The 26,958-nt window shown below is 39.0% G+C and overlaps 2 protein-coding genes across 7 annotated transcripts in view; both read right to left on the reverse strand.

Annotated features, from left to right (window-relative positions):
- LOC129720978 (major facilitator superfamily domain-containing protein 8-like) overlaps window positions 1-22,924 on the reverse strand; it is a 34,243-nt gene extending 11,319 nt beyond the window's left edge. The window contains exons 1-2 of one of the 3 annotated variants that reach the window (XM_055672965.1): window positions 22,658-22,924; window positions 21,947-22,602 (exon numbers count right to left, since the gene is read on the reverse strand). In XM_055672965.1, the coding sequence (XP_055528940.1) occupies window positions 21,947-22,602; window positions 22,658-22,840 (839 nt within the window). In that variant the 5' untranslated portion in view covers window positions 22,841-22,924. Of the gene's footprint in view, window positions 1-1,146; window positions 1,803-1,866; window positions 2,819-12,278; window positions 12,935-12,997; window positions 13,514-21,946; window positions 22,603-22,657 lie in introns of those variants that run through there. The other 2 variants (XM_055672962.1, XM_055672964.1) reach the window with 2 other exon arrangements.
- A 326-nt stretch (window positions 22,925-23,250) lies between these two features.
- On the reverse strand, window positions 23,251-26,660 carry LOC129720974 (major facilitator superfamily domain-containing protein 8). 4 transcript variants are annotated; one of them, XM_055672958.1, is made up of 5 exons: window positions 26,486-26,660; window positions 25,268-25,456; window positions 24,544-25,202; window positions 23,782-24,477; window positions 23,251-23,720 (listed from the first exon to the last, which is right to left on the reverse strand). In XM_055672958.1, exons 2-5 carry the CDS (start codon window positions 25,448-25,450, stop codon window positions 23,552-23,554), a joined length of 1,707 nt encoding a protein of 568 aa, XP_055528933.1. In that variant the 5' UTR covers window positions 25,451-25,456; window positions 26,486-26,660; the 3' UTR covers window positions 23,251-23,551. The 4 variants fall into 4 exon arrangements, with proteins under 4 accessions (XP_055528933.1, XP_055528934.1, XP_055528935.1 ...); XM_055672959.1 differs by having other exon boundaries at window positions 26,530-26,636; XM_055672960.1 differs by lacking the exon at window positions 26,486-26,660 and adding an exon at window positions 25,708-25,731.
- Between the last annotated feature and the right edge of the window lie 298 nt (window positions 26,661-26,958).

Raw genomic sequence — 26,958 nt, forward strand, 5'->3', positions numbered from 1 at the left:
AGTCTTGATAAAGACTGATGTGGAATAACTTTCAGGTAGTCTTCAGAAGACGCACAGACAAAACACATACTTCGAAGCTATAGGCAGTCGAAGACCAGTCCACAAGCAACCGAAAACACGTCTGATCTGTAGGACAGTTCAAGACGCACTGATATACCATATCAAATGGCAAAATCTGCCAATCTCCAAAATGCATAGGCATGAATAACACTTGGTAATTTGCTTATATAGAGTATAAACGTATACGGAAATCGAAAAAAAAAGAAAACAAAATATAGTGTTCATACCTATATAAACTACATGCTTTGAAGAATTTTTCTCAAAAATTCAAAAAAAAAGAAAACAAAATATAGTGTTCATACCTATATAAACTACATGCTTTGAAGAATTTTTCTCAAAAATTTGTTAAGATCGGTGGAATAGAACCTGATTGATTGTCAATCTTCTTGCAATAAAATAAATCATTTAATTCAACTTTTAATAAAAGTATTGGAATTTGACAATCAGATCAGATTATTAAACACAGACTTTGCGGTCCATCAGTGTATAAGACACTTGCGTTCCTACTGACACTTCCGAGCCGAGATTCGAACATACAACGACTGTCTTTTGTTAGACTAGTATCATTCCTTGAGACCATTTGGAACTTTATTTGTTAGTTTTCTATTTTTGTTGCGAAACAAGGTTGAAAAATAGAATAGAATTTCAAACTGATATTACATGTTTAAGAAGTACGCCTTTCACAATATTGATCACAGCACGTGGGACAAAAGCGAACACGAGCGGCTAAAACTATATGCACTCAATTGAACCAAATCGCACATTCAACAGATTAAATAACAGATTGCTATGTAATAGTGAGGCCAGTGTTAACAACAAACGCGTCGATACATGGCAACTGCCGTTCGTCGCTCATGTATTGAATACTCAGCATTACACGTGCTCGAGTATCCGGCGTCTTTCTCTCACAGCTGCTTGCGCTCAACCGCGAGAGTATGAAAACTCGCACCAAAGACTACAAATTTCAAGAGTGTTCAACCGTTCGTCATATATAAGAAATTAATTATACCAATGTTGTTACATTGATTCATTCTTCACGTTATTTCACTATTGTTCCAATTTCAAATCACAATCACATGTACTCACGTTTGAAAAGCCGCATAGATGAGCATCAGTACAGCGAACGCTACACACATCAGAGTGATAGGCAGATAGCGAAGTTCCGTCGTTTTTGAGTCCTCCTTTTTCACGGTGGTTCCCTTACCGCTCATCGCTTCCTTCACTGCGATGTTATGATCACGGAAGATAAAAGGCATCACAAGAAGTAAATTTATGCATCCCAACAAAGCGCAGAACCATCCGACGACGGTGTGCATGTTGATGCGAAAAAGCCCAGGTATCCGAATGCCTTCCTCACCAAAGCCCGAAAAAATGGGCTGAATTACAGATGCACTAAGTAATCCCGTTGTGTGAGCCAACGACAGGTAGGACGTAGTTCTTGTTCGTTCCGCCAAGGTTGTGGCTGCTGATATGTAAGACCTGTATATTGCACAAACCACCATGGATATTCCAATCAGCACTCGCGAAAGCAGAAGAACGTATTTCTGCTGCGATTTAATTTCATCAGCTATAGCGTACACCAGTTCTCCTGCTATGAATGACAGCAGAAGTGGAACTAAGATCACTCGAACTGATGGCAATCTGTTGCTCCACCAGCCTAACACAGGACTAAGGACCAGTTGAAGCACCGAAGGTACTGCGAACAGATAAGCCAGAAATACCTTTCCGGCCTCTGGATCCAGCTGAAACAATTGACAATTGAATATTCAGCAACAAGAACTGCACTGGAATTTAAAAACTGCTCACAGTTCTGAGATAGGGCCACATACAAGTGGCCACAATTCCGAACGCTAGATACACCAGATATCCAGTGAAATAAATTACTCGGATCGAGATCCATCTCTGCCGGTACTCTTTTTCCGTCTCCAATCCTAGCAGTCGATCACGTTCTGGCTGTTTTAGGGCAAATATGTTGCTTAGAGATTCCATGGCTTTCGAGTCAGACAAACCCGCCGAACCAAGACAATTTCACCAGACACTAAAAAATCCGTCCGTCGTTATTGCGCTCCTTTCTACACTGACTGGTTTGGACCGGTTTTTCACGCCTCATGTAACGCCATGCGTTGTTCCCCAGTTAATAATGAACAAACGCGCACCACTAGATAAAGTGTTCAAAACGTTTCACATAACGAAAAGAAAAAAACAACACTGCTTGACCACATACATCTCGCTTGTGAATTTTGGGAAGGACAAACTAACCCACTAGAACGCCGAACGTTCCATGCTTCGGACGCCAGAAACGCGCACTGCTGACGCATGCGACTCTATTTCCACCTTTTTTTGGTGAATTCTTCTACCACACGCGGCAAAATGTTTTACTTTTAGTAACTTCAAAAGTGATTGAACAGCTATTGGTAAATATACGTTTGCGTATACGTCAATTGAACGCATGCTGCGGTGGTTCAAAATAGAAAGAAAATCCGCTGCAGCCAAAATTGACCGATTTGTATTATGCCAGCTCAGAAAGGCGCTGTGCGTGATAAGATCATACGCGTTGCAGCCCTTATACAAAATGGGTTAACGGGTAGAAAGAAAACCAAAAAAAAGATGATTACATAACGGACAAGTTTCATGGATACGAATGACACAAAATGTTGTACTGATGAAGTTTTTGAAAAACTTGGGATGCACGTGTTTCTGGTAGATCTCTTCCATGAATGAGTAGAACATCATGGTTCTCTTCCAGCGAAAACAGGTAGCAACTACCACTGTTGAATAATTTATAGTTTACAAAAGAAGATCATTTTGAACGCAGTGTTAGTTCTACAAGAATACAGTTAAAGATCGTAGGAACATCGACTGTCAAGTCAGTTATCTTACAAATGCGCATTCTTACGACTAAAGCCCTATTTAGAGTTCCAAGCGAAGTGAAAATCTCATACAAAATGTTCATTTTTTCACGCTCGTGAAAAATGCAACCTGCAAAAATTTCACTTCACTTGGAACTGTAAACAAATTCGATCCAGCGAAATCGAAGGTTGTGGATCTCATCTCTTTCCCTTGGGTTTACTTTTTTCACGCATGCAAACGCTAGTGAAAAAAGTAGCAGCAAGCCACAGCCAATTTTCACTTCGCTCGGAGTAAATTCGTGAATTTCGCTGCACTTAAACTGTAAACTGCAGGCTGGTGAAATACCTGCGTGTTCCACAAACGGGTTTTCACGACAGATTTCGCAAGCGAACATTTACGCTTTTTCACTTGTCAAATTTTTCACTTCGCTTGAAACTGTTAACTATGCTTAATTGACTAAGTGAGCAATAGTCAAAAAGTTATTGGCCGTGGGTTCACCACAACAAAACCAACTTTAATCGTTATATAAATAGTTGATTCATCCCTGTGAAACCTGTTCTAAGCGTCAGAAAATAAAAATTCAGCCGAATACGGGTTTAGGCTGGTATTATATTAAATCGATAAGCTTTCTTCTTTCGAAAAATATAATATAAATTTTCTGTCTTGATTTTCGAGAATCGCTATTATGATTTTGAGCGTAATCAGACCAGCATAAGTAAATAATTTTGAATAGCATAAAATGAAAAATAAAAAAACCTCTTCTTAATCTGACTAGCTTCAGCGAATCTGGAGAATTTTAAGCCTTTTAGTGATAAGGCTTAAAATTCTCCAGATTCCAGGTTTTCCCTATTTTCAAGCAATCGTAGAATACAGTCAGTTTTTTTACGCGGGGGATAAATACCCCCTAATGACCGCGTTAATTCAAAAACCCTAAATCCGAGACGCTCTACGACCAATATCTAAAATTGTCCCCTTTGACGGTCATTCCGGATCCTTCCTTTACTCAATAAACACTTAGACGTTTTCAGTTTCCAACTCGCTCAATTTCAAAAACCCGCGTAAAAAACCGCGTTAATTCGAAAATCCGCGTAAAAAAATTGACTGTATAGCGGAGTATTTGGAAAACCAGCAAAATTGTTCCCTCTTCCCTGGCCGCAGGTTTGTAAGGCTTCTCAATATGTGGAAAGCAGTAGCGTATCTAGGGGGGTGCGGTTGGTGCGGTCCGCACAGGGCCTACCACTCAAAGGGGCCCCAAAATCTTGCAAACACCGAACCGGTCAACATGCCCATCTGAACTCAACCTCATGTATTGGTGCTCGCCACTCTGCCCTCGCGATCCACACGGACAGATTAAATGTGATACCAATGTTCATTTTTAACATGATCATTGTGATTAGACTGACGCCGAAATTGAGTGTTTTCCGATCGCAGAAAACATTCGATGCAACGTGGAAACACGTAACAAAGGAGCGATTTTTTGCGATGCTGAAAACGCTATCTAGGGTATTTGTTTAATTATTCATCTCATTAGCCCGACGATCATGAAAAATGCATGGAGTAAACACCAGATTTACACGCAATCGTTGAACACATTAACAAAATATGATAACATGTTCCCACAGAATCGCCCATCAATGGAAATTTGGTAAACTTAGCTAGTTTTATCCTGAATTTTGTAAAACAAACAATTTTTCACAACACTCCTATACTCATCTCAAAACCTAAACCACTGCTCAATTACACAGTGCAACAAAAATAGATTTTTTTTCTGCCTTGGCTTCTATATATAATTTTTTTGTGTATTTTTATGCAAAACTAAATTTCCCCGAGTTTGAACATATTTCAACTTAAGGGGCAACAATGGCGCCATTATGAATTTTTGAGAAACCGGTAATTTTTGATGTTTTTTCGACGCCATTTTGTTTTAAGACCAAATATCAAAATTCTAAGAGTTTGTCCACATATAAGCATCTTTTTACCCACCTTTTGGAAAAAAACAGATCTTAAATCGGACAAAAACTGAGCTCAAAACGGTGATTCTACGAAAACAGTTTGGCATAATTTTAGTATATTTCACAAAACAAAATAATATCGATTATTTCTGAGCATTAATGTTATCAGCAGATGAACCTATTTTTGTATTGTAAGGAAAATGGGGCGAAATCGACATTTTGCTAACATTTTACGTAGATCAGACACCTACCATTCGATTTCTGAGACTTTTTTTACTCTAGATTAGATATTATTTGACTACCACTTTGAGATATTAGCGAATTAATGTTCAGAAATAATCGATATTATCGTTCTTTGTGAAATACACTAAAACTATGCCAAAACCGATTTCGTAGAATCACCGTTTTGAGCTCAGTTTTTATCCGATTTAAGATCTGTTTTTTCATAAGATGGGTAAAAATATGCTCATATGTGGACAAACTCTTAGAATTTTAATATTTGGTCTGAAAACAAAATGGCGAAATTTATTTTCGCATCTAACTTCATCAAAAAATCATACATAGAAGCCAAGGCAAAAAAATTGTTGCACTGTGTTATTCATCTCACGAAGCCCCCATATTCATCACACAGTTATTCACTTTGTTAATGAACGTAGCCGCATACCGCCGTAGTAGGTTACCTAAGTATCCGCTGTAGTTGTTTAAGCGCATATTGGTAGTCTCGGTATCCACTGCAGTGCAGTCGATTTATGTCAATTATGTAGGAATTATTCAAATTTAAAGGTAAACATTTTGAAGATTAAAGTATTCTTAGTGTGGTGAGTGATTTTGCTTAGTGATTATTACAAAATGTAGTCCGCAAATGATTGAAATACTACAAGGTATACAGCCCTAAAGTTGTATGAAATGGTGACGTGGGACTAAACACTGTAATTAGGGGATTTTTTGTTACAAAATATACAGAGTCTGCAGACAGAATCAATGTGTTTGCTCAGCGACTGTACGTATTTTTATTTTCAGCCTCCCTGGAAACCAATTTTTGGAATATATTCAACAACACTCGAAAGAATTTCATTTATATTTGGCGATATTATGCCTGTAGTATTTTTTTGTGCAAAAAATATGTATTTGACAAGGCTCAAGCATATCGTGCTTGTTGAAGAAGCACAAAAAAATTTCTCGTAATGCGTCAAAGTCAGAATTAACTCTATATCCTCAAAAACCAAATCCAATAATACTTACGTTATCATAATGAATGGTTTTGTCTTGTTTAACTCTAATTGAATCAAATCTATAGTATGGATCTTACTTTCAAAATAATATGGAAGCCTTTGCAAAGGTTCATCAATTGGCAAACAGAAGAAAATATTTTAAACAAAATTATTGACAAGTTCCAGCAAAAAATCGTAGCAATCCACATATACATTTTTTTTTTGCTTGACAATTTTTTTCATTTTCCTACAACTACATTCGCTGCATTACGAAGACAGGAAATATACGTTTATTATGGTAAAGCTTAGAATGATCATATATCATCTAACTTCTCTGAAATGTAAAAGAAAATATGTACGAATCTTACTAAAAAAACAAAAAAATCACAAGCATTCGCAGGCTCTCACTCTTCTATAAATGTATATATTTAGGAATTTACTCTTCCGATACTATCCGGTCACGATTATTTAGTGAATATCAAAGTTAAAATTAAATAAATATCCGTTGCAAAAATTTACAATTCATGTTGAGCAATTTATGGTAATCATATTTATGAGATAAACTTTCAATCACCATCAACAGCAGCATTGCAGTTTTTCCTCAATTGCATACGAATAGAAATGTACGAACAAAAGTGTACCACTGCAATACGAATAGTACCGCTGCAGTACGAATAGAAGTGTACCGCTGAAATGTACGAATAGAAGAGTACTACTGCAATCATAGACGACGAGAGACCTGCGGTTCTTTACTCCACTGGTACTGTTGCTTTTACCGGCATGTTTTCTTTCAAGACATCAGTTTTTATTAGGTTCTTCAGAACCTAACACGCAGGTTTAGAAATTGTTCAAGGATGGGTATTGTTTCAAACTTTTAGGAAAACTTTTACCTTCGAGACATCATATTAGTCTAAGCTCATGGAAGCAAAAATAAATTGACCTATTGGGACGGGGACACTCTGTCAATTTTTATTACGAAATTGATAAAGGGAATATCACAGGGAACGGATGGTGTCCATTCACGTCGTCTGTGCTAGGAATGCTCGCATGTAATTGGTTCATTATTCGCGTAAATTTGTTATTGAAATTTTTCATCAATTTTACCGCTTAGCAATGAAATTAGAGTGATAGTTAGCATATTACAAAATTGTTATACATTTTATCTATCCAACAACATATTGGTTATTATAATCCATCATGTGGTTATGCTGTTATTAACGTTTGAAATCTGACGCAACATTTGCCCGTTTCATTCCCAATTTTACAGAATGCATCCCAGTATAGTAAACAAAGACGTGTCCCATGTCAAAAAAACTTTGGTTGGCTGCTGAATGAATCCCGTTGTAGCCGTATAGAGCAATGGGTGGATTTCGTTTTCTTGGTTAGATGATCGAAATAAATGAGTTTTTCAGTGTAGATGCCCGACTATAATAACAAATTCAAAGATTTTAGGTAAGTTTTTGAGGATTCTACTTCATGAGATATCTGAAGTGAACTAATAAGAATCCATTCCATGGATCAAATGATTGGTTTAGTTAGAAAATATACGTTTTTTTCTAGTTTTTAATTAGGTTTACGTTTTATAATTATTGGTTGAGCTGAATAATGGAACAGTTCCCCTATCTGTGTTGTTGTGTTTCTAACATGAAACAGAGCGAGGGAAATAATCCGCGTCCGCGCGTGACTATATAATTTCTGATTTTGCCAATTAAAAAGCACGGAAAGTGAGTATCTAAATTAATCTTATTTTCGATTTTGCGGAAAACGGAATAAACAAAGTAGAAAAACCTAAATTTTTTGTTTGTCTCAATTCCTTTCATGAAAGAAACAACTGCCCAGTCATTTTCATTGGGGGCCCACATTTTTGTTACCGCACCAGGCCCACCAAACCATAGCTACGCCACTGGTGGTAAGAGCAGAGTGAATATTCGCCGCTTTCTTGTTGTCCAGCATGAGCGCTGCGTGTGGCAAATTTTTTCACCACTCTTCTTAGAATCAATACACTTGCTGCTTACACCACAGCTGAGCGGAACAAGAGTGGTGAATTACTCTAGTGAGCACTGCTGATATAAATTCGATAGTATTCGAAAACCAAACGGGCGCACAATGATCGGAAAATTAAGATTCAAATCCAATTGTTGATTTTCTACTGTATTTAGACGGTATCCATAAATTATGTAACTCTCATAGTGTGGAGGGGGTAGCACTATGATTTATTACATAGGAGAGGAGGAAGATAGGATCAACGTTATGTAACAAAAAATCTCTGGAAAGACTCTCTAAAAACGAGCATTTTTATTAAACAAATTCCTCTACTGCGTTACGTAATTTTTATGTGGGGGTGGGTGTTGGCGTTACGTTTTGTTACATATGAAGACTGGGGTCCATAAATTGTGTTTTTGCATTAAGTAATTTATGTATGTCGCCTTAGATGATTTTATAGTATGAGAAAATTGTTGGAGTACCAAGGGGCTGACCATACATTACGTGAATTGAGGCAAATCTCTTCTGTTTTTGTTTGAAACAATAAAATAAACTCGTTTGTGTATACAAAGAATAACTATATTAATTTTACGTTTTCTCAAGGTTTTTTGAACCACATTGGTAAAGGTTAAAATCAATAACTCTTCCTGTTTAACACTTGCGTACCTGACCCCTCCAGAGCCGAAAAAATAAAAAATCTTTTACCTGCCGTTCCGCAAGATCCAAACCGAATTTTATTGAACTTTTTTTTCAAAAGATCATGAATTTATCATAGTTTTTGGGACAGAACATTTCGAAATTTTCCGCTGTTCCAGATTCATCGAGAGGAACCGTGGGGTAAATACCCTTCCAGAGACACAGGCTATATTGAAAACGGTAGCACAACCTTACTTACTATTTATAAAACTTTGAGTTTTTGCAAAACAACACTATTGGCATTCGGTATTTGGCCACTTGGAAGACTAATGGCCGTTCCTGTCCGAGTTCTTTTATATGCCGCAAGCTAGGTTTCAGAACCATTCCCGAAACTCGGCCAGTAGTGGCCAAAACACGTCCAAGTGTCCAAATACCGATCACCAATAGTGTTGTTGTGCAAAAACTCAAAGTTTTATAAGTCGCAAGCAAAGTTTCGCTACCGTTTTCAGTCTAGTCTGTGTCTCTGGAAGGGTACTCACCCCACGGTTTCCCTCGCGAAATCCGGAACAAGGGAAAATTTCGGAATGTCCCCTACTGTTCCGTAAACTATGATAAATATGTGATCTTTTGAAAACGGTTTAATCAAATTCGGTTTAAATATTGCGGAATGGCAGGTGAATTTTTTTTTTTGTTCTAAAGGGGTCAGGTACGCAAGTGTTAAGGGAGATAATATAAAAACCCCTAATTGCCTGCAAACATACCATAACAGCTATACTAGGATTTTATTTAATCAAACATACTCAAAAAAACTGTTTTTCTTCATTTCTGAAAGAGGTAACTTTGAAAGCATTTTTTAATATCATGTATAATGCTTTCATTCAGAAATTGTGAAAATTGTGCTCACTTTTGAAGCTAATTTATACAAGTTGGAATCCGGCTTGAAAACGGTCAACAGTAGGCTTTCGCTCGTAAATGTAGAATAACCGTTGTCTCTCACACAAAAAACAGATGGGCAATTGACACTCGCGCATCTATGAGATGCACACTGTCATTCGTTTGGCGATGTTATTTTGGCCTATTTCTGTCTACTTCGTTCCATTTATGATGAGAAATTTTTTTACAAGATCAATGATATAAGTAATTCTCATTTCTAGAAAGAATGTCTAAGTACGCTTGAGAAAAAAAAACGTCATGGTCGCGAGTACTCGTTTGATATGTTTGTTCAGAATTGCATTTAAGCAGCGAACCTTGCCACCGCACAGTGGGGAATCGCTGGCCATCAGCCAAAAAAAATTTTTTTCATTAGCTGTTTCATAATATTTTTCCTTTATTGCTATAACATTCAAGTGTCTAAATCCAAAATTTGGGCGCAGTATCATAAAATCTGAATTTTTTATGACTTTTCAAAGCTGGGCGAACTGACGGTTTTTGTCTTTTTCTTGAAAAAAAGTACATTACTTTGAAACGCTCTGTAGCTTCAATGATAACTTGGATTTTTTTGACGTCAAAGGAAAAGTTGTTGTAAATATTGTGCAAAACAAACCCTTTTCATTAGATATTGTAAAATTGGTCATAGTAGGCCTGACACTAGAAAAAATAAAAAAAAAACGTGGTTTTATGTAGAAAAGTAGCTTAAAGGTTTAGTTGCCGCAGTTTGCCACGGTTGTGACTACATTCAAAATTTAGGTAAAAACGTAAGCTTTCAAATGCATACTGTCCGCTGCTGAGCAAAACTGCGCAAATTATCACTTTAGTGATAAAAGCGATAGCAGATTTTTTTAGTTTTTATTTTAGAAGTTGAAATTTCATCCAGGATTAATTTTAATCATAACCATGATACCCCACTAATGAAAATGTATGATATCGTACTCAATCCGTAAGGATAAAATAAAAATTTGGGCAAAAATCACAAAATTTATCAATAAAAAGTTGTAAAATAAGTGTTAAACAAGAAAACAGTAAACAAATCTGAAATTTGAATTATCTCAAACTTTATCACCTTCTGCAAATTTAAACGATACTAAAACCATTCAACCCTTTTCAACTTATGATCATGAAATTCGTTAAACTGATTGAAGTGTCAAATATTGGCAGCAAATTCATACCATCAAACTCCGGCCAACAATAGCCCGTTTGAAAATTGCTTTTGCTTCGCACTCGTTTGCATACAAAAGTAAAGCACACATTTTGCTTTATGAGAAAAAAAAAAACAAAGAACAGTCGTCGCCCTCCGCATCTTTTCGTATTCATTTAGAACGTTGTGTCATTCCAGTGTCTTAGTTTTCAAATTCATAAATTCGTTGAATTTTATTATGGAGCCTTCAACTTCAGCGGCACCACCTAATTCAATGTCTAGTAAGTTGTCAACTCATAGTGTTATACATGTATTTAAATGTACTCATTCAACCATAGAAACCGGATTAGGAAGATAACATATATACGAAACAATGGAACATCGAAAATTACTAGAAGAAATGAAAGTTGCAGCCAAAGACATATTTCCTGCTGATAAGTATAATGAACTTCATATTTTCTGGAAACAGTTCAACACGAGATTTAAGCGATCACAGCGAAAGATGATGATACTGTTGATGATTTTTCAATTTGTAATTAGTTTGTATTACTTGTGTTGTTTTAGTTTATTAAAAAAATATATATAAATTTAAGCAAAATTTGTTTAGTTCGAAGGGTCGTCCATAAATTAAGTTTTTTTTTTTTTCAATGGAAAGGACGCCCGGTGGCACTACTTGTGGTCAAAGATTATATAATTCTATAAAAAAGGAAAAAAGGGCCAAAAAATATTAAAATTGGCTTTCGTGCTTTATGGACGGCCCCAAACAAAAAATGGATGCCAAATTCGTGTTCAGCGCCCCAAAATTATGTAAATACCAAGTTGTTGTCGCATTTATCGACACTTTTTTTGCTTGGCCAGCCTTTGTATGGAGTCGCCCCACTGTGCACCGCCAGAAGAAAAAAAAAACAGATCTAATAAACATGCCTATGACACGGTCAAGCATAATACAACGACAATAAGAAATCAATAATCTCAAAAACTGTACCAATTCTAATCATATTTTTAACTGTAATGTGCTCGATGGCTGATCGAGATAATTTCCAGTCAAAACCGACGCTAACATCAGGTGTAAATTTTATTGCAGTCAGTTTCCGATAAACAAACAATCTTTCGACACGTGTTTTCAATGCAGTGGGTCATCTTGTTTGAGTCAGTAAATGCCAACGAGTGATTACATCATCATTTGAACACTGCAAGTATCACAGCTTGTTTTAATTATTAGCTGAAATAACAGCGTAGATAGGATAAATTAATCCTATTAGACAAATTGAAATTGCGCATAGCAGCAGTTATTAGTCCCAGAGCACTTGAACTACCCAAAAAGGTTTCATAAGGCATTTGATGTAAAAGCAAACGAAAATAACTGTTTTGAACAGCAACAACAAAAAACAAAACAACTTTTGCACCCTATGAAATCTCTATAAATTGAACTTATCACCAAAACAACGATTATTGAGGCAATAAAAGTGATAGAAACACAAGATACTATACATCTGTTCCATATATACTCACGTCTGGAAGGCCGCATAGACAAACATCAGCAAAGCGAACGCTACGCACATTAAGGTTATCGGGAGCCCTCGTAGCTCCATCGATTTGATACGATTTTTCATGAAAACTGCCGCATTATCCGAGGTTGCCTCTTTCAACGCGATATTGAAATCTTTGAAAATGAACGGCAGCATAAGAACTAAATTAACAACTCCCAACAGCGCGCAAAACCATCCTACAGAGGTATGCATGTTGACACGAAACAGTCCTGGAATGCGGAATCCTTCTTCGCCCAAGGCAGAGAAAAACGGTTGTAACACCGACGCACTTAAAAGGCCAGCCACGTGCGCTAAGGACAAATAGGACGTAGTTCTTGTTCGTTCGGCTACGGTGGTCGCCGCGGATATGTAGGAACGGTAAATGGAACAGGATATCATGGAAACTCCTACCAGCACTCTCGACGTTAAAATCACGTATTTTTGGTGACTCGTAAATTCCTCGGCAAGTGCGTAGATTATTTGTCCAGCGATGAAGCAAACCAAGAATGGAATTATTAAATATCTAACAGAAGATAACTTATTGCTCCACCAACCAAGCACCGGGCTGCCCACCAACTGCAGAACAGAGGGCATAGCGAACAGATAAGCCAAAAACACCTTTCCAGCTTCCGGATCCAGCTGCAATCAACAATATACAATTTATTGAACCACTTTTCCACTGTAACTTTCGATGTATCTCACAGTTTTTAAGTACGGCCATAAACAAGTCGCTGCAATTCCGAAGCCTACATATACCAAATACGCGGTAAAGTACATCACACGAATAGAAATCCATCGTTGTCGATACTCGGTCTCAGTCTCCAAGCCTCGCAAGCGATCACTATCAGGCTGATGAATGCCGAAAGTCTTTGCAAAAATTCCCATTTCTTCTATTTGAACAGCAGATTCACATTTAATCACATTCCAATACCCTCTGCAGGAGATGCTCACCGATCAGAGCCACAATTTACTCTGACATCGACGAATCGTTGCCAGAGTCTTTTCATGGCACATGTAATTAACGCCTTCATGGCAATAAAATCCAGCTTCAGATTAATTCGCGATCGTCATTCGTCACCGATAAGACAACTCTCTATCACACACTAGCTTTAGAAACCTGTCAATTGAGACGGTCTATAGCCCAAAAACATTTGTTGGTACCTTCACTCCCGTCGAAGTAAATTTTTTTCGTAACCATCCGCATAATATATCCTCGTAACCTCATTTGACCTCAGTCAGCTACTCCTATTGTATCCCCATATAGCTAATCCAGAGAGCAATGCTGAACAGTAAACACTATTCGGAATCAATTTTGCTCTCATTCTCTCTTTCTCTGTTGCCCGCGCAGTTACAATTAAACAAGCAATACTGACAGTGAGTGACTTATCCTAAGGGAACTATTTCTATGATAATCACATTTTGAAATATTGCAACAACGTTGCTGCCACTTGAATTCAAATTTATGTTACTGTTCAAATAAAAAAAAAAAATAACGATGCCACGAAGGTTATCGCTCCTGAAAGGCGTACGAACAACAAAATATAAATACTTACGGTGTTTCTGGTACATATATAACGTATACGTCTATTGCCAAAATCAAAATCTGACCTCCGTCAGCATTTTCCCATATAAATCAAATAGCTGTTCTGTCCTGTTTTGCTTACAGCACGATGATGGAGCAGTGGATCATCGCATCGGGAACATCATCAGGAAGGCAAATGAGCGGTGGTTTGTTTTTGTTTTGCAATCGAAGTCTAGTCTACTTCCTTCAACGGACAAGAGGAACACCGCACGATATTAATTATAAGTGTGCGCGCATTTTACCTATACTATTTCTAGTGCCCGTTCGTGGGTGTTGCGTGTCGATAACCGCATGCGTATGAATATCACCATATGCTAAACTGTCGCGTCGGATGACTTAATTTTTTTCTAACGATCACACAAACCGGCCGTGCGAACCGAACAAAATTTATTTATTTCCACCATCAGGAGAGATAGACAGATTTGCTCTGCCCATTCTTCACTGAACTTTATGATCACTCTTAAATTCTTTGTGTTAATTTGAGGTATCCACCATAAGTTTGATAATTGTTTAGTATGCTGAATTATTCAAAATTATATCATAAGAATGATAATGACGAAACCTTTTGCTGACGCTTCTAGCATAACGAAGATGCTACTCATGGAAACAATTATAGCAGACCTTGAACTAACGTGTGTTATGATACTGTTGCACAATACTTGTGCCGAATGAGTTGCAAGATGATTACCCAACGAAGAGTGCGATTTGATGCTCAATAAGAACAGTGCAAATTGAATTTGATAAATAATGGACCAAGGAAATCGTTCAAATTTTCTCAGAGAGTTCATGATCTGAGAGTTTTTTAAAAAAGCAAGCAAATTGTGTGCTGAATCAATGACTAAAAAAATTAGTTCGGAAGTTGCAAAATTCAAATAATTTAAGCTGATACCTTGACGATTCTTTTAACTCGAGTATCTTTAATCCTTCACCGACAATGCTTTTAGAAGTCGGTAAACAACGGTAACAATCAAAACGGTATCAAGTGGTTGTACAAATTTTGTAAGTTTATATCGTACAGGCGAGAAGTTTAGTCATCCCCGTTTTGAAAAAGTGGTTACCAGACAAGACGATTATTTCTTGTGGCAATTTTTTTTTAATTTAACAAAGATTCTATTTTTGTTGCAATAAGAAAGAGCAAGTCTTCAACATTCTCATAAAATCATGTGTGAACCGGTTCTTCAGATGCATATGTGAAAGTGCACACTTAGATTTTATTGCCGAGAACTCAACAGCTGATAAATTCAGCGAAATGTTCTACAAGTTTTCGGCAGAATTTTCAAGAACTTCGGCAAACAAAATTTAATACCTGCTGGTTCACGGTAGATCGATATATTTGCTGAATGTTCGTCGAAATATATTGCTGACATTTGTTAGAAATTTCGCCGAGCTTCATCAGCTGTTGGGAAGTTTGCCGAGATAAATTAAGTGTGTGGCAGAAATAAATTCAGCAATTTCAAGAAAAAAGCTCTATCCGGTTTTTTTCTGCTCCGATCATAACGTATGCGTTAAAAAATGGACTTCTTTCGGATGATGGTGAAAAAAAGCTAAAACAGATAATTGAGTATGATAGCAAAAAAATTCTTCGCCTTTCGGCCGTTAACCGGAACATTCGCCATGACGGACGAAAACATGCGTGTAGGCATGGTTTGTGGAAGAAACTTCAACTTGGTGCTCACTTCCTTTGTGGGAGAAGCAATATACGAAGTACCCTGCCAGTCGTTGCCATCCAGGGTTTTATAGGTTTCATCACCATCACCACCGCCATGTTGTGATTCGCCAGCCCTGAAACTAGTGGACGAGACGGCTGCTTCCTGACATGTATGTTCATGTTCGCCAGGTACTTTTCCTCTGTTTGGCCGGTTGCATCGACCTCCCGGCCAAGCCCACGCATGAGCGATGTAGTCACTTTTCCCTCGGTCTTCCTCTTCAGCTTCCTTTGGAGCTTCTTTTCACTCAAGGTCGTTGGCGGTCCGGAATCTGGCTTTCTTTTAATGCTCTGATTGTTGTCCATTAGAGCCAAGATGTTGTAAATACCGAAACGGGCGTATTCGGTGTCCACGAACTGCCCCACGATGTCCATTTTCGACGCGACAGGGTACCGTTCATTGAACGCGCACACTACTGAACGTATTAGCTTCACTGTTTTCGCCATCACGGTTACAGCTCGTCTGATAGAGTTGTCAATTTTTTTCTGCTGACTCATGGGTCAATATGATTGATGATGGCTGCATGCTTCCAATTCCGCGGGCACTCGGTGCTCTGCAGATCGTGCTTTATCTGGTCCACCTGTCTCGCTCTTTGCGCCTCTTATCTTCTTGTTCCTACCGGATTTGAAGCGAACACCAATTTTGCAGGGTAGCTATCCGGTATTCTAGCTACATGCCCTGCCCAGCGTATCCTTCCAGCTTTAGCCACTTTTTAAATACTGATTCATCCTACGTCTCCAGACTCCGTTCTCCGGATGGTTCTTGGCACCCGACGTTCAAAAACATCGAGTGGTCGCAAATCCTCCTTGAGCATTGTCCACGTCTTATGCCCTTAGCGAACGATACAGACTTGACGTGGAGACTCAGGCTTTGCGACCGTAGTTTTCTTATGGAGCCCATAGTAGGCGCGACTTTCTCCGATAATACGCCTTCTAATCTTCCGGCTGGTATCGTTGTTCTGAGTTACCAGAGAGCCGTGGTACACAAACTCGTCGAATATCTCGAACTCCTCTCCGTCGATTGTTACCGTATTACCTAATCATGCATTTCGCGCTCGGACCCGCCTACGAACATATGCTTTGTTTTCGACGCATTAATATTCAATCTGACCCTATCTGCTTCACGTTTCAGTCGAGTTTACTGGTCTGCCGCCGTCTTAAATTTTCCAGCAACAATATCCACGTCATTCGTAAACAAATAAATTAACCTGACTTGTTGAAAATCGTGTCCCGCATCCATCACTTTGTCGAAGCCCTGTGAGACTCGGAGAGTTTCGAAGTTCCACTCTAAATGCGTCTAAATCAGTCTTGTCTGCTCCCCCGGAGAGCCATTTTCGTTAAGAATTTTCCATAACTCTTGTCGGTTTATTGTGTCGTAGGTGTCTTTAAAATCAACCAAAGAATGGTGTGTAGGGGCTCTAAATCCGCAGCACTTTTGGGGGATCTGCTGCAGTGGAAAGATTTGGCCAGTCGTAGATTGTCCTTCTATGAAACCGGTCTGGTATGGTGACAGGCGTTGAGAGATGATCTGGGAAACACTTTCCTCCGGTAGCTGTAGTGGACTTGCTGCCTCCGTTTAAGTCTATATCGCTCCACATTCTAACGGGTGGCTGCGCTGCGTTCTTCTCGTCCAACACCTGCCGGCATTCTTCGTCAAACCACTCGTTACGTCGATTCGGTTGCACGTGTCCAAGAACTTTTTCCGCAGCACTGTTGATAGCTGTTCCAACAGCGTTTCAGCGATCGTCACCCTCTTCTGACAGCGCAGCTTCGAGTTATGACGTGCACTAAGCTGCGACGTCGTGTTGCTTGAAGCGCGCGAGGTTATACCGTGGCGAGCGACGTTATCGTATGTTATTCACAATGGATAGTTTTTGGTTTCTACCTTTGCGTGACGGGCAAGTCGACTTGCACGGCGCCGTGTAACGCTGTAACCAACGCAATGGGTGATTTCCTGATGGCGGCGAGCATCTTCACAACCTCCTCCTGGCCAACCTGAGTGTTTTAATCCCCAGGGCATTCACCAACTACACGTAAAATTCGTCTTTGTTATCATGGGTACTTCCAAGATGTGGGCACAGGGCACGTTAATAATACTATTGTTGAAGAAACGGCCTTTTTAGCGCTATGATGTTTTCAATTCCTCGGATAGCACGCGGATACTTCTTAGGAAGTTGAGAGATCGGCAGTTCCATGTTGCAAGTATCCGATCGTTTGTACGTTTTCGTTGTCTAGGTCATAACCGATTGTTTCGGTCCGTAATTAACGTTATTGTGTTCGCGTTCGTTTCCATTTTTTAATGGTGCGGGCTTGCAAAGCCAGCTACCAACATTGTTTGAAGTCCCGGGCACCACCAGGATATGGAAAAAAACATTGCGTTACTTAGAACGCTTCCGTTGGTGTTGATCCCAAGAAACTTCCTTCCGAGGAAGGAAGCCCCGTACCATGTCAGCATGCGACCAGCAGTCCCATCGGAGTTGGTTACCCGATCTTTCCACTAATGTTAGATCCACTTAATATTTGATCGCAACTTTCCAATTAACGGTGGCGCCATTGGTGGCAGCTACCAGAAACCAATGACAGCGCAGTGATGAGGAAGGTTTGTTTACATAATGGTGCAGGTTCATCAATTCGCGTTGACGGTGTTGCTGATATTTGTTTGGTTTTTGCATGCGAAACAGAAGGAAGGAAATATTTTTGCTTTTGTCATCACGCACATTTTGACAATTACATATGAGTGTTCACATAGGTGCGAACAGCCTTCAAAATCTCTTTCAACACGAATAACCCGAATGGAACATGAATGTCGAGAGAAAACTTTGCACACTCACGTTGAAAATCCGTCGTAGTCGGGTGCAAAAATTGCGAAGTACCTCAAATTCCCCCAATCAACCGTAAACAGCGTGCAGAAATGATTCAATGAAACTTTGACGCTGGATGGTGCGGATCACAGCAACCGCAGAAGTGAAACGATTGACAATAAGCAGCAACGATTGAAAGTCTGCAGGGCAGAACGGACAAACCCTGAGATCATCCTGCGCGATTTGGCTAAGAAGTTCTCGGCACCGTACAGCACTGTTCGATGGATCTGTTAGCGTGAAGCCCTGCGGTCGTTCCACGCCAGCAAACAATCCAACAGGACCTTAAGGCTGTATGAGCAAACCTTGACCAAATTCGACAGCTACATTTTAATGGACGATGAGACATATGTAAAAATGGATTTTGCGCAGCTTCCATGACAAAAATTCTATATGTCCAAGCGCAAGGGTGATGTCACCAAGCGGTTTCAATTCGTTTTTGCTGACAAGTTTGCTCCCCAAGTAACACACGTTGGTATAGAATAGTTGACGTTACCTATTCCATGACATCGATATCACCAGAAAAGCGCAAAACATGAAGGCTAGTAGAACAAGTACCGATAACTGCATGAAAGCAAGCCAACTTGGTATAATTAAGTGGCAAAATACATCTCGAGTACTAATACGGCAATGCGCAAATCTGTTGCTATGGCAACTGTTAACCAGCGCATGCGCAAATGTGTTGTGTCTGCGCAGTGCAACTAGATCGACAATTGCTTTTATCAGTGGCAGTTTTAATTGATTATGATGACAAAATATAATATTCAACCTTTCAAAAAGAGCTGTTTCTTTCGCTTGAATATTGAAATTGTTTTCACATAGTTTCAATGTTATCTGGATATAAAATCTAACAAAACTAGAAAACGTTGTTAGATATACAATAACAAAAAACTGAAGTGATATTGGTTACACTGCAAGCGTTTTGTTTATCTTTTGATGGCGCGTTTTGACCCGCTTCGAATAAAGAAATCGTTCATATAATTTAAGTGTTAATTTGATCAAGTAAGTTTAAGTCGGGTGCATTTTACAGGTACGTAGTGTTGTTATTAGATGTTAATATCTTATTAGTTATTAGTTTAATATCTTACGAAAAGACCAAGTGATAGTGATTGTCATTCTTGAACTCACGTTATTAAAAACATCTCCAAAACCAGAAAAACCGACCTTGTTTTCGAAATGCGGTTGTATTAATGATAAAAAACAACGTCAAACACAATATAATAACACAAGTTTTCAATTGCGCTTGTAGTACACTTATATGACTACTTTCGTTGTTACTTATTTTCTAACATGTTTTGTGTGTTACTTGGGTCGGAAGCTAATGGTGTGGCAATCATTAATGGCCAGGTATACAAGAAACAGTGCCTCCAGAAGCGGATTTCGCCGTTCATCCATTCACACGACGGTCAGGTGAAGTTCTGGCCTAACATGGCCAGCTGCCACTACAGCCGGAAAGTCGTGGATTGGTACAAGGAGAATGGAATTGATATCATCAAAAAAGGGTTGCCCAAAACATTGACTTTTTCAATTTTAAATTTTCAGGAACTTTTGAGCCGTTTACCCGATTTAGAATCTTTTGACGTCAAATTAAAAATAATTGATGGTTTTTCAAGGAAAAATTTTATACCTTACTTTAAATAACCTTAACTATGCGTAACTTATAAAGTAAACCGTTTTTTTTGGGATTTTGGAGGGTTTTATACTCAGAAGACCATATTGTTTGATATTTTTTTAGATTTCTAAATGAATTTCACCTAGACTATCAAACTTCCACGGAAGAATATAAGACCCAGAAGACTCTTAGTTACCATACCAATTAACTCCAGGCTGATTCCTTTCTGTTCGAAGACCAAGTCGTTCGAAGCCATGTCGTCTGCGGAGACCCCCGATAGGCCATTGTCCACTTGATCGAGCGGCTTTGCTCGTGTAGATACCCACTATATGTATCACACCATTTAAACGGATGTTAAATAGCAAGCCGTCTTGCCGTAATCCCCTTCAAGATTCGAAGTTACTCGACAGTGCTCGAACTACGCACACCATCGTCGACCTAACCAACCCAGGATACCCTATCATTTGATATTTTTGCATTGCGATAACTATTTCCAGTAGAGACGCATGGTAGTTATGGTGGACAAAAGCCAAGCCTTGGTGCTACATTCCGATTTGGAACTCGAGCTTCTGTTTCTTATACACAGACTTCGCAGCCAACTGTTTAAGTGTACAGGACAATTGCGGGGCTAGCGCTACGATCCTACTGTCACTAACAATCTCTCCCGAGCCGGGGCTCGAGCCTACGATGACTAGCTTGTTAGACCAGCATCGTACCTCAAGACCAGCTGGAAGGGTTACGGTGGACATTAATGAATAAAAAGAACTCTATCTTCGGAATAAAACAATTTACCTCCGGGAAAATTTAGTGTGCTATGCGAAAGTTTTCTAAGGTATCCAAAAAATATCAAACAACAGGAATTCATGACTCTCAACCTCAAAGAAACCAAAAACGGTTTGTATCAGAAAATTCGACGACTCAAAATTTATAAGTTTTGAAATTTTATGAAAACAGTCGATTTCTTTGGCAAGTGTCACCCTAAGGCCCAATAACAAAATACAGGTCCTACAATTTTTCGATGGAGAACAACTACAGCGATTCTAAGAATGAACGGAGCAAAATAATTTTATAATTTTTTGCATGAATTTGCTGAATAATTCTAATTCTCACTAGTAAAGATAAGTTATGAGTTTCGGGTTATACAGAACTGCCCACTGCATATGTTTGGATCCGGACGTGGATCAAAGTGTTAAATCTCTATGCTTAACCAAAATGTCATTAAATTAATTTGTTAGATTTTTCGTTTAAATCATAAGTAACTCAATCGCATTGCTATGTGATAACTAATTCATCACAGCATCACAAGTAAACGCAAGCCACACCCGCTAGAAGTTTTCGAGTGGCGCCTTGTTTAGAAATCCAATTTACGTTTACGAAAATATTGAACTGCATTAGGCATACAGTTCTGGCTGAGGAATTTCGATTTTCGTTACAATAAATCGCGTGAGATCTACAGGCGAATCATAACGAATACGACAAATACGTACAATTATCACATAACAATTAAAAGTGTTAATGTTTTATTTATAGCTGGGCACAGATTGATCTCTGTTTGTTGAGCTAATTTAAAAATAACCTTTTTCCTTCTCAAAAGTTACATTTAACGCTGTGACAATTTACAAGGTAAACGTAGAAATTATTACTTTGAGTACATCGCAAACTCATGGTTTACTCAAAAAACTTCTTTCGGTGTTTAAAACATCCTAACTCGCTGCAGAGTTACGCTAGTTATCACTGTCTCTTCGTGCATGAGATGATCATCAACGTCCACTAATTGAGCGGAACATCAAATCCACGTGCTGTTTACCGGATAAAGGTATAACCAAACCAACAACTTGAGTTTGCTAATCAATTCCACAAATACGATTTAAATATGTACTAGGAAGTGACTTACGTTTGAAAGCCAGAATAGACAAACATCTGCAACGCAAAGGCCAAACACATTAGACCGATCTGAAAATATCTCAGCTCCAGTGACTTCCATAAATCATTGCAGAGCCCGGTATTATGCACTTTCATCGCTTCCCGCACCGCAATATTGTGATCCTTGAATATGAACGGCAGCATCAGAACCAGATTGACGCATCCAAGCATGGCGCAAAACCATCCAACGGAAGTGTACATATTGAAGCGCAGCGTCCCGAACGCAAGGAATCCGTGTTCTCCAAAAATTGAGAACACGGGCTGCATTGCCGATCCTGCCAACAATCCGACAGTTTGAGCTAACGATAGATAGGACATAGCTTTTGTTCTCTCCTCGATTGTCGTGGCTGAGGACATATAGGCCCTATAAATAGTACAGGATACAGACGATAAACCTATGAGCCCTCGCGACAACACAAGTATATATTTTCTGTTTGTTGGAAAGCACTCGAGAATAGCATACAGCACGTGACCAACAATGAAAGCAACCAATAAAACGGCCATTGGCAGCCTTACTGATGAAAGTTTGTTCGTCCACCAGCCAAATGCTGGACTGAAGATCAGCTGAAGTACTGCTGGAATTCCGAAAACATAAGCAAGGAATACTTTTCCAGCATTAGGGTCCAGCTGAAAACATAGGTGTCGTTAATTTCTAAGAAACGTTCAAAAATATGTTACCTACAGCATTCAAGTAGGGCCACAGCATAGTTGCAACTACTCCAAACGCCAGGTATATAAGGAATCCCATATAGTAGATAACTCGAATTGAGATCCATCGTTCACTGTATTGGCGCTGGGTCTCCAAACCCAGTAGACGGCTACTTTCGGATTGTCGAAGAGCAAAAAATTTATCGAGAATATCCATATTTTCGACTGTTCTAACTATCACAGATTAGTGGAAGACATACTAGGTAAATCACCCGAACTTCGCTACCGAACCACATGTAATGCGCACTCGCACTAAGAAGGTGCTTGATTGAGTCTGCCAATCAATGCCGATTTTGAGTTTCGTCAGCGATAAGAGTGACACCGGTATCAGCGTACAACTTCAAGCAAAGTCATTACATCGTAGCAGTATATTATTGTTGATTTGTCATAAGTAAATCGAAACGACAGCAAGTAGAATCAAGAGGTAAGAATTTTGTTTGGGCTCAACAACGCCGTTACGTCATCATAAACCAAACTGGTGTTTTAGTTTTGGCATAAAATTAAGTAGTAACGTCAATGCAGCTGTTCACTGGCTCACTTCCTCACTATCGAAAAAAAAAAAAACGATTATGCAACCTACACATATTTATTTTGAATTCTCATTAGGGTAATCAACTCGCTAACTATGCTACGATAGATGAAGTATATAAATTCTTTTGGCATGAAATCGTCTGTAATTGTACGAATTTCTAAAGAAAGAAAAATTTACCTAAAATGTAACTTTTCAGACTTTACTCGTATCAGTATCACATTTTCGTACATACAACATGTATTTATGTCAATATCAACACTACCCAACACGCAGTTCGTAAAAGCTTCTAAAACATCACTTTAGAATAAGGTGAAAAATTGTCGAATCGAGTCAGACTCAACTGGGATTGTCGAAAGCGGGCTGTTTCTGATCTTTGTAGGATCCGTTAATGTTTAGTTTCTCTACTTCGCTAGGTTCTACCTTTCCGACGTTTTCCTTCCTATTCATTGTCTGCAACTCCCGGCCTGCCAGAGGATTTTCGCTGCTTATTGGAGTCAATCTTTTCCTACGCAATCGATATAAACATCTATTAGAGCGAAGAAATAATATTAACACTCAACACTTACCGCACAAACCAAAGCCATAGCATTGTGCCAGCCATCATCATTGCAGTTGAACCAAATGTCCAGTACAGTCCAAGTTTTGTATAAATCGTAGACAGAAAAACTGGTCCCATTGCTCGGGAGAGACACCCGGAGCCAGTCATCAAACCCATCCACGTGCCTTGCGGTCGCGGCCCAAGAACTTTAGAAAAAATGGTCGTAATAAGTGTCACTCCTATCGGATAACCAATCGCCGTGAAAGCGTATCCAATTAAAAATTGGGTGATTGTCATTCCTTTGGTGGTTTTGCACCACTCTTGTGATGGGGGACAGCCTAATAATTCGGTTGGCTCGTGCGGTCTACCAACTGAGGAGTTATCGCCGAAATCAAGTTTTGTCAAGTTGGAAAATACTTCCGAGAAATTAGAACCATAAACATTCATATCTGCTTGTTGCTGCAAAACAAGAGTTTCATTGTCCGGAATGGCCAACTTCGGTGGGTTGTCTCCCATCGGTATATAAACGGCGCGTCCCAACACCATTAGAAAAAATCCACCCCAGAGCAGAACGTTCTGTTCGGGAAACTTTTTACACAATGGCCCTATCAGGACAAAAGTTACGCTGGCAACGATCGCACCAATGGCCATTACCCAAGCCATATAATACAAAGCTTCTGCCTTGGTCCACGCAAACATGTCCATGGTGAGTGGAGTAGCTAGTCTAGAATTTTAGCAATTTTGTTAGATAGATGTATTATACTAAAAAACATATTTTATTGCTACTAACGTTTCAAGAAACACGAAATTAAAAACAAGAATGAAGAAAGCAAAAATCAACGACCAAGCTGATACATAGTCTGGCTTCATGGCTTTCCAAGTTTCCTTCTCCGTTTCCATTCCTTGTTGAATCATAGCTTCCCTAGCAGCAATTCTTTTCTCCTCAAATATAAACGGAAGAAACAGGCAGAAATTCATAATCCCCATCATCACGTTTATCCACCCGGTAGCCGTGTACATATTTAAATACAGTGCACTACCAAACAATGAAAAGCCACGATCTCCTAGTGGAGTTACGACTCCTTGCAATGCCGGTCCTACAATGAATCCCAATGTTTGTGCCAATGACACCATAGACACCGCAGCTGTTCGCTCTTTCAGTTTGGTGGCAGCAGATAGATACGACCGGCAAACAGCAATGCTGGAAGAGCTTACGCCGATTAGAAATCGGGAATACAACATCCAATACTTATGATGAGACGTGAAAAGTTCTAGTGTTGAATAGATTCCACTGGCAATCGAAAACAGCGCTAATGAACACAATAGTGGTAGTCTAATTGAGCTTAGTTTATTACTCCACAGTCCTATCAGAGGACTAAATATCATTTGTCCAACCGGATTGGCACCGACAATCCAGCCCATAAATTCTTTTCCAGCATGCGGGTCTAACTGCAAAAGTAAATGTTAACGTGTATTGAGATTGGCAATGAAATATATTTCGAAAAAATACCTACCTTATCCAGATAGGGGCACACGCCTGTCAAAATAATGCTAAATCCGAGTGACATCAAAAACATTGTGTAGTATATAATTCTAATCGAATTCCACCGAGCGGTGTATTCGGATGCTGTTTCCAGGCCATCAGCTAAGTCTTCTGGCGAAGGGCGCTTGATGAAACAGCGTTTGAGGAAGTCCATGGTGATCTGTAGAGTAAAATCCATACATTATTAGACATAACAAAATTTTACTTGTTCTTTATACACGTTTTATTCTACGCGAGAAACTACTTAATCGGCATATCATAATCAAGCTACAAACAGACGAATAAACTGCTGCACTAGATACAGTTTGTTTATTTAAAAATATCCGTCACACGTTTTGCCGACAAGCGGTTGGCAAACGATGTATCCTCTGACATTATCTTTTATGCACTTGTTGATCGCGTTACACTTACAAGCGCTCGTTGCGTCGAAAATAAGAAAACAGCTTAATTTGCAGCGTTGCAGTAGACAGCCATATATGCATATTCCTACGATATTCATGCACCAGAGCGTGTGCCACTAAAGTCTTTCTGTGAGACTATACACAAATGCACAGGGTAAAACCGGTTATTTATCACTCTACTCGATCATGCGGACGTTCCGCAATTGAATTTACATCTTGATTCGATCAAAACCCGCTGACGCAGAGCAATTAATAAACGATCGGTGAAATTAAATTACCCACTAGTTAGCAGTGATTGGCAGTGATTTTTTTATTTCGGTATTATTGATGGCTTCTGTTAAGGACTTTAATGCATTAATTCTCTGCAGCAGTCCCTAAATTCAGTAAACGTATGATGCAGCTTCCATAATCGCTGCATAGTATGTAGACCTTCACTTCCTATCTTGAATATGTTCAGCTGATAACGCTTATCACTGAAGCGAATAACTTATGCATATCTGCTGTTGTCATATTATCTTCTATTTCATCCATTTCATGCTGGCAGCTCAGCAACTGTCAGCGCACACCTTTGCAAAGTTTCCCCTTTTCTGTGACAATCTTTGAGAAAAAAAACCGTTCCTTTCGAACAAATGAGATACCAAAATAAAAGCTCGATATAGTAATCATATACACTTACCACTAAAAATAACTATTCTTCACCGTCGTGCCAGTTCTACCGATTAATTGGCACGTCAAGCCAATTACTTGTTTCTTATCATTACTGCAGAATGTACAGGATGAAATAATACCTATTTACTCCACCGATGAACCATACGACGAAAAAAAAACTCACTATCAGCGTATACTGGTCATCGTGACGGTGAAAATAGCAAAGCAGCACGAACGATAACAAACGCGGAAGAGTTGAACTTCCAGAAAACAAAAGAAAAACCCACCAGCACGCTCAACACCCGAAGCCACACTGAACCAAGGAAAAGCAGCAACACAACGGCTTAATGTGTGTAACTGTAAACCGTGTAAAACTGATTCAAGTGGGACGTGTAAACAAACAAATCCTCACAGGGTTATCACATACACAAGCATAACACCAGCAGCCGCGACCCAAGTATTATGACAGTTCTACAAGGTATGCTACATTTCTGTCTATCCACGCACACAAACAAATCTCGTTATGAAAAATTTCGCGTTTTGTATGGAATTCAGAACATTTTTGGAAATTTCTCGTTTCATGTTGTTTTATATCTGATTTTTTTGGTTGGAG

This window comes from Wyeomyia smithii, chromosome 2 (genome assembly GCF_029784165.1).
Source record: "Wyeomyia smithii strain HCP4-BCI-WySm-NY-G18 chromosome 2, ASM2978416v1, whole genome shotgun sequence".
NCBI classification, from domain to species: domain Eukaryota; kingdom Metazoa; phylum Arthropoda; class Insecta; order Diptera; family Culicidae; genus Wyeomyia; species Wyeomyia smithii.

Coding starts and splice junctions, on each gene's coding strand:
- LOC129720974 (XM_055672957.1), bottom strand. CDS start 25,556: ATGATATGCCGATTAAGTAGTTTCTCGCGTAGAATAAAACGT. Junction 25,457..25,514: donor TCTCGCGTAGAATAAAACGT/GTATAAAGAACA, acceptor TTTACTCTACAG/ATCACCATGGACTTCCTCAA. Junction 23,721..23,781: donor CTATGGCTTTGGTTTGTGCG/GTAAGTGTTGAG, acceptor TCGATTGCGTAG/GAAAAGATTGACTCCAATAA.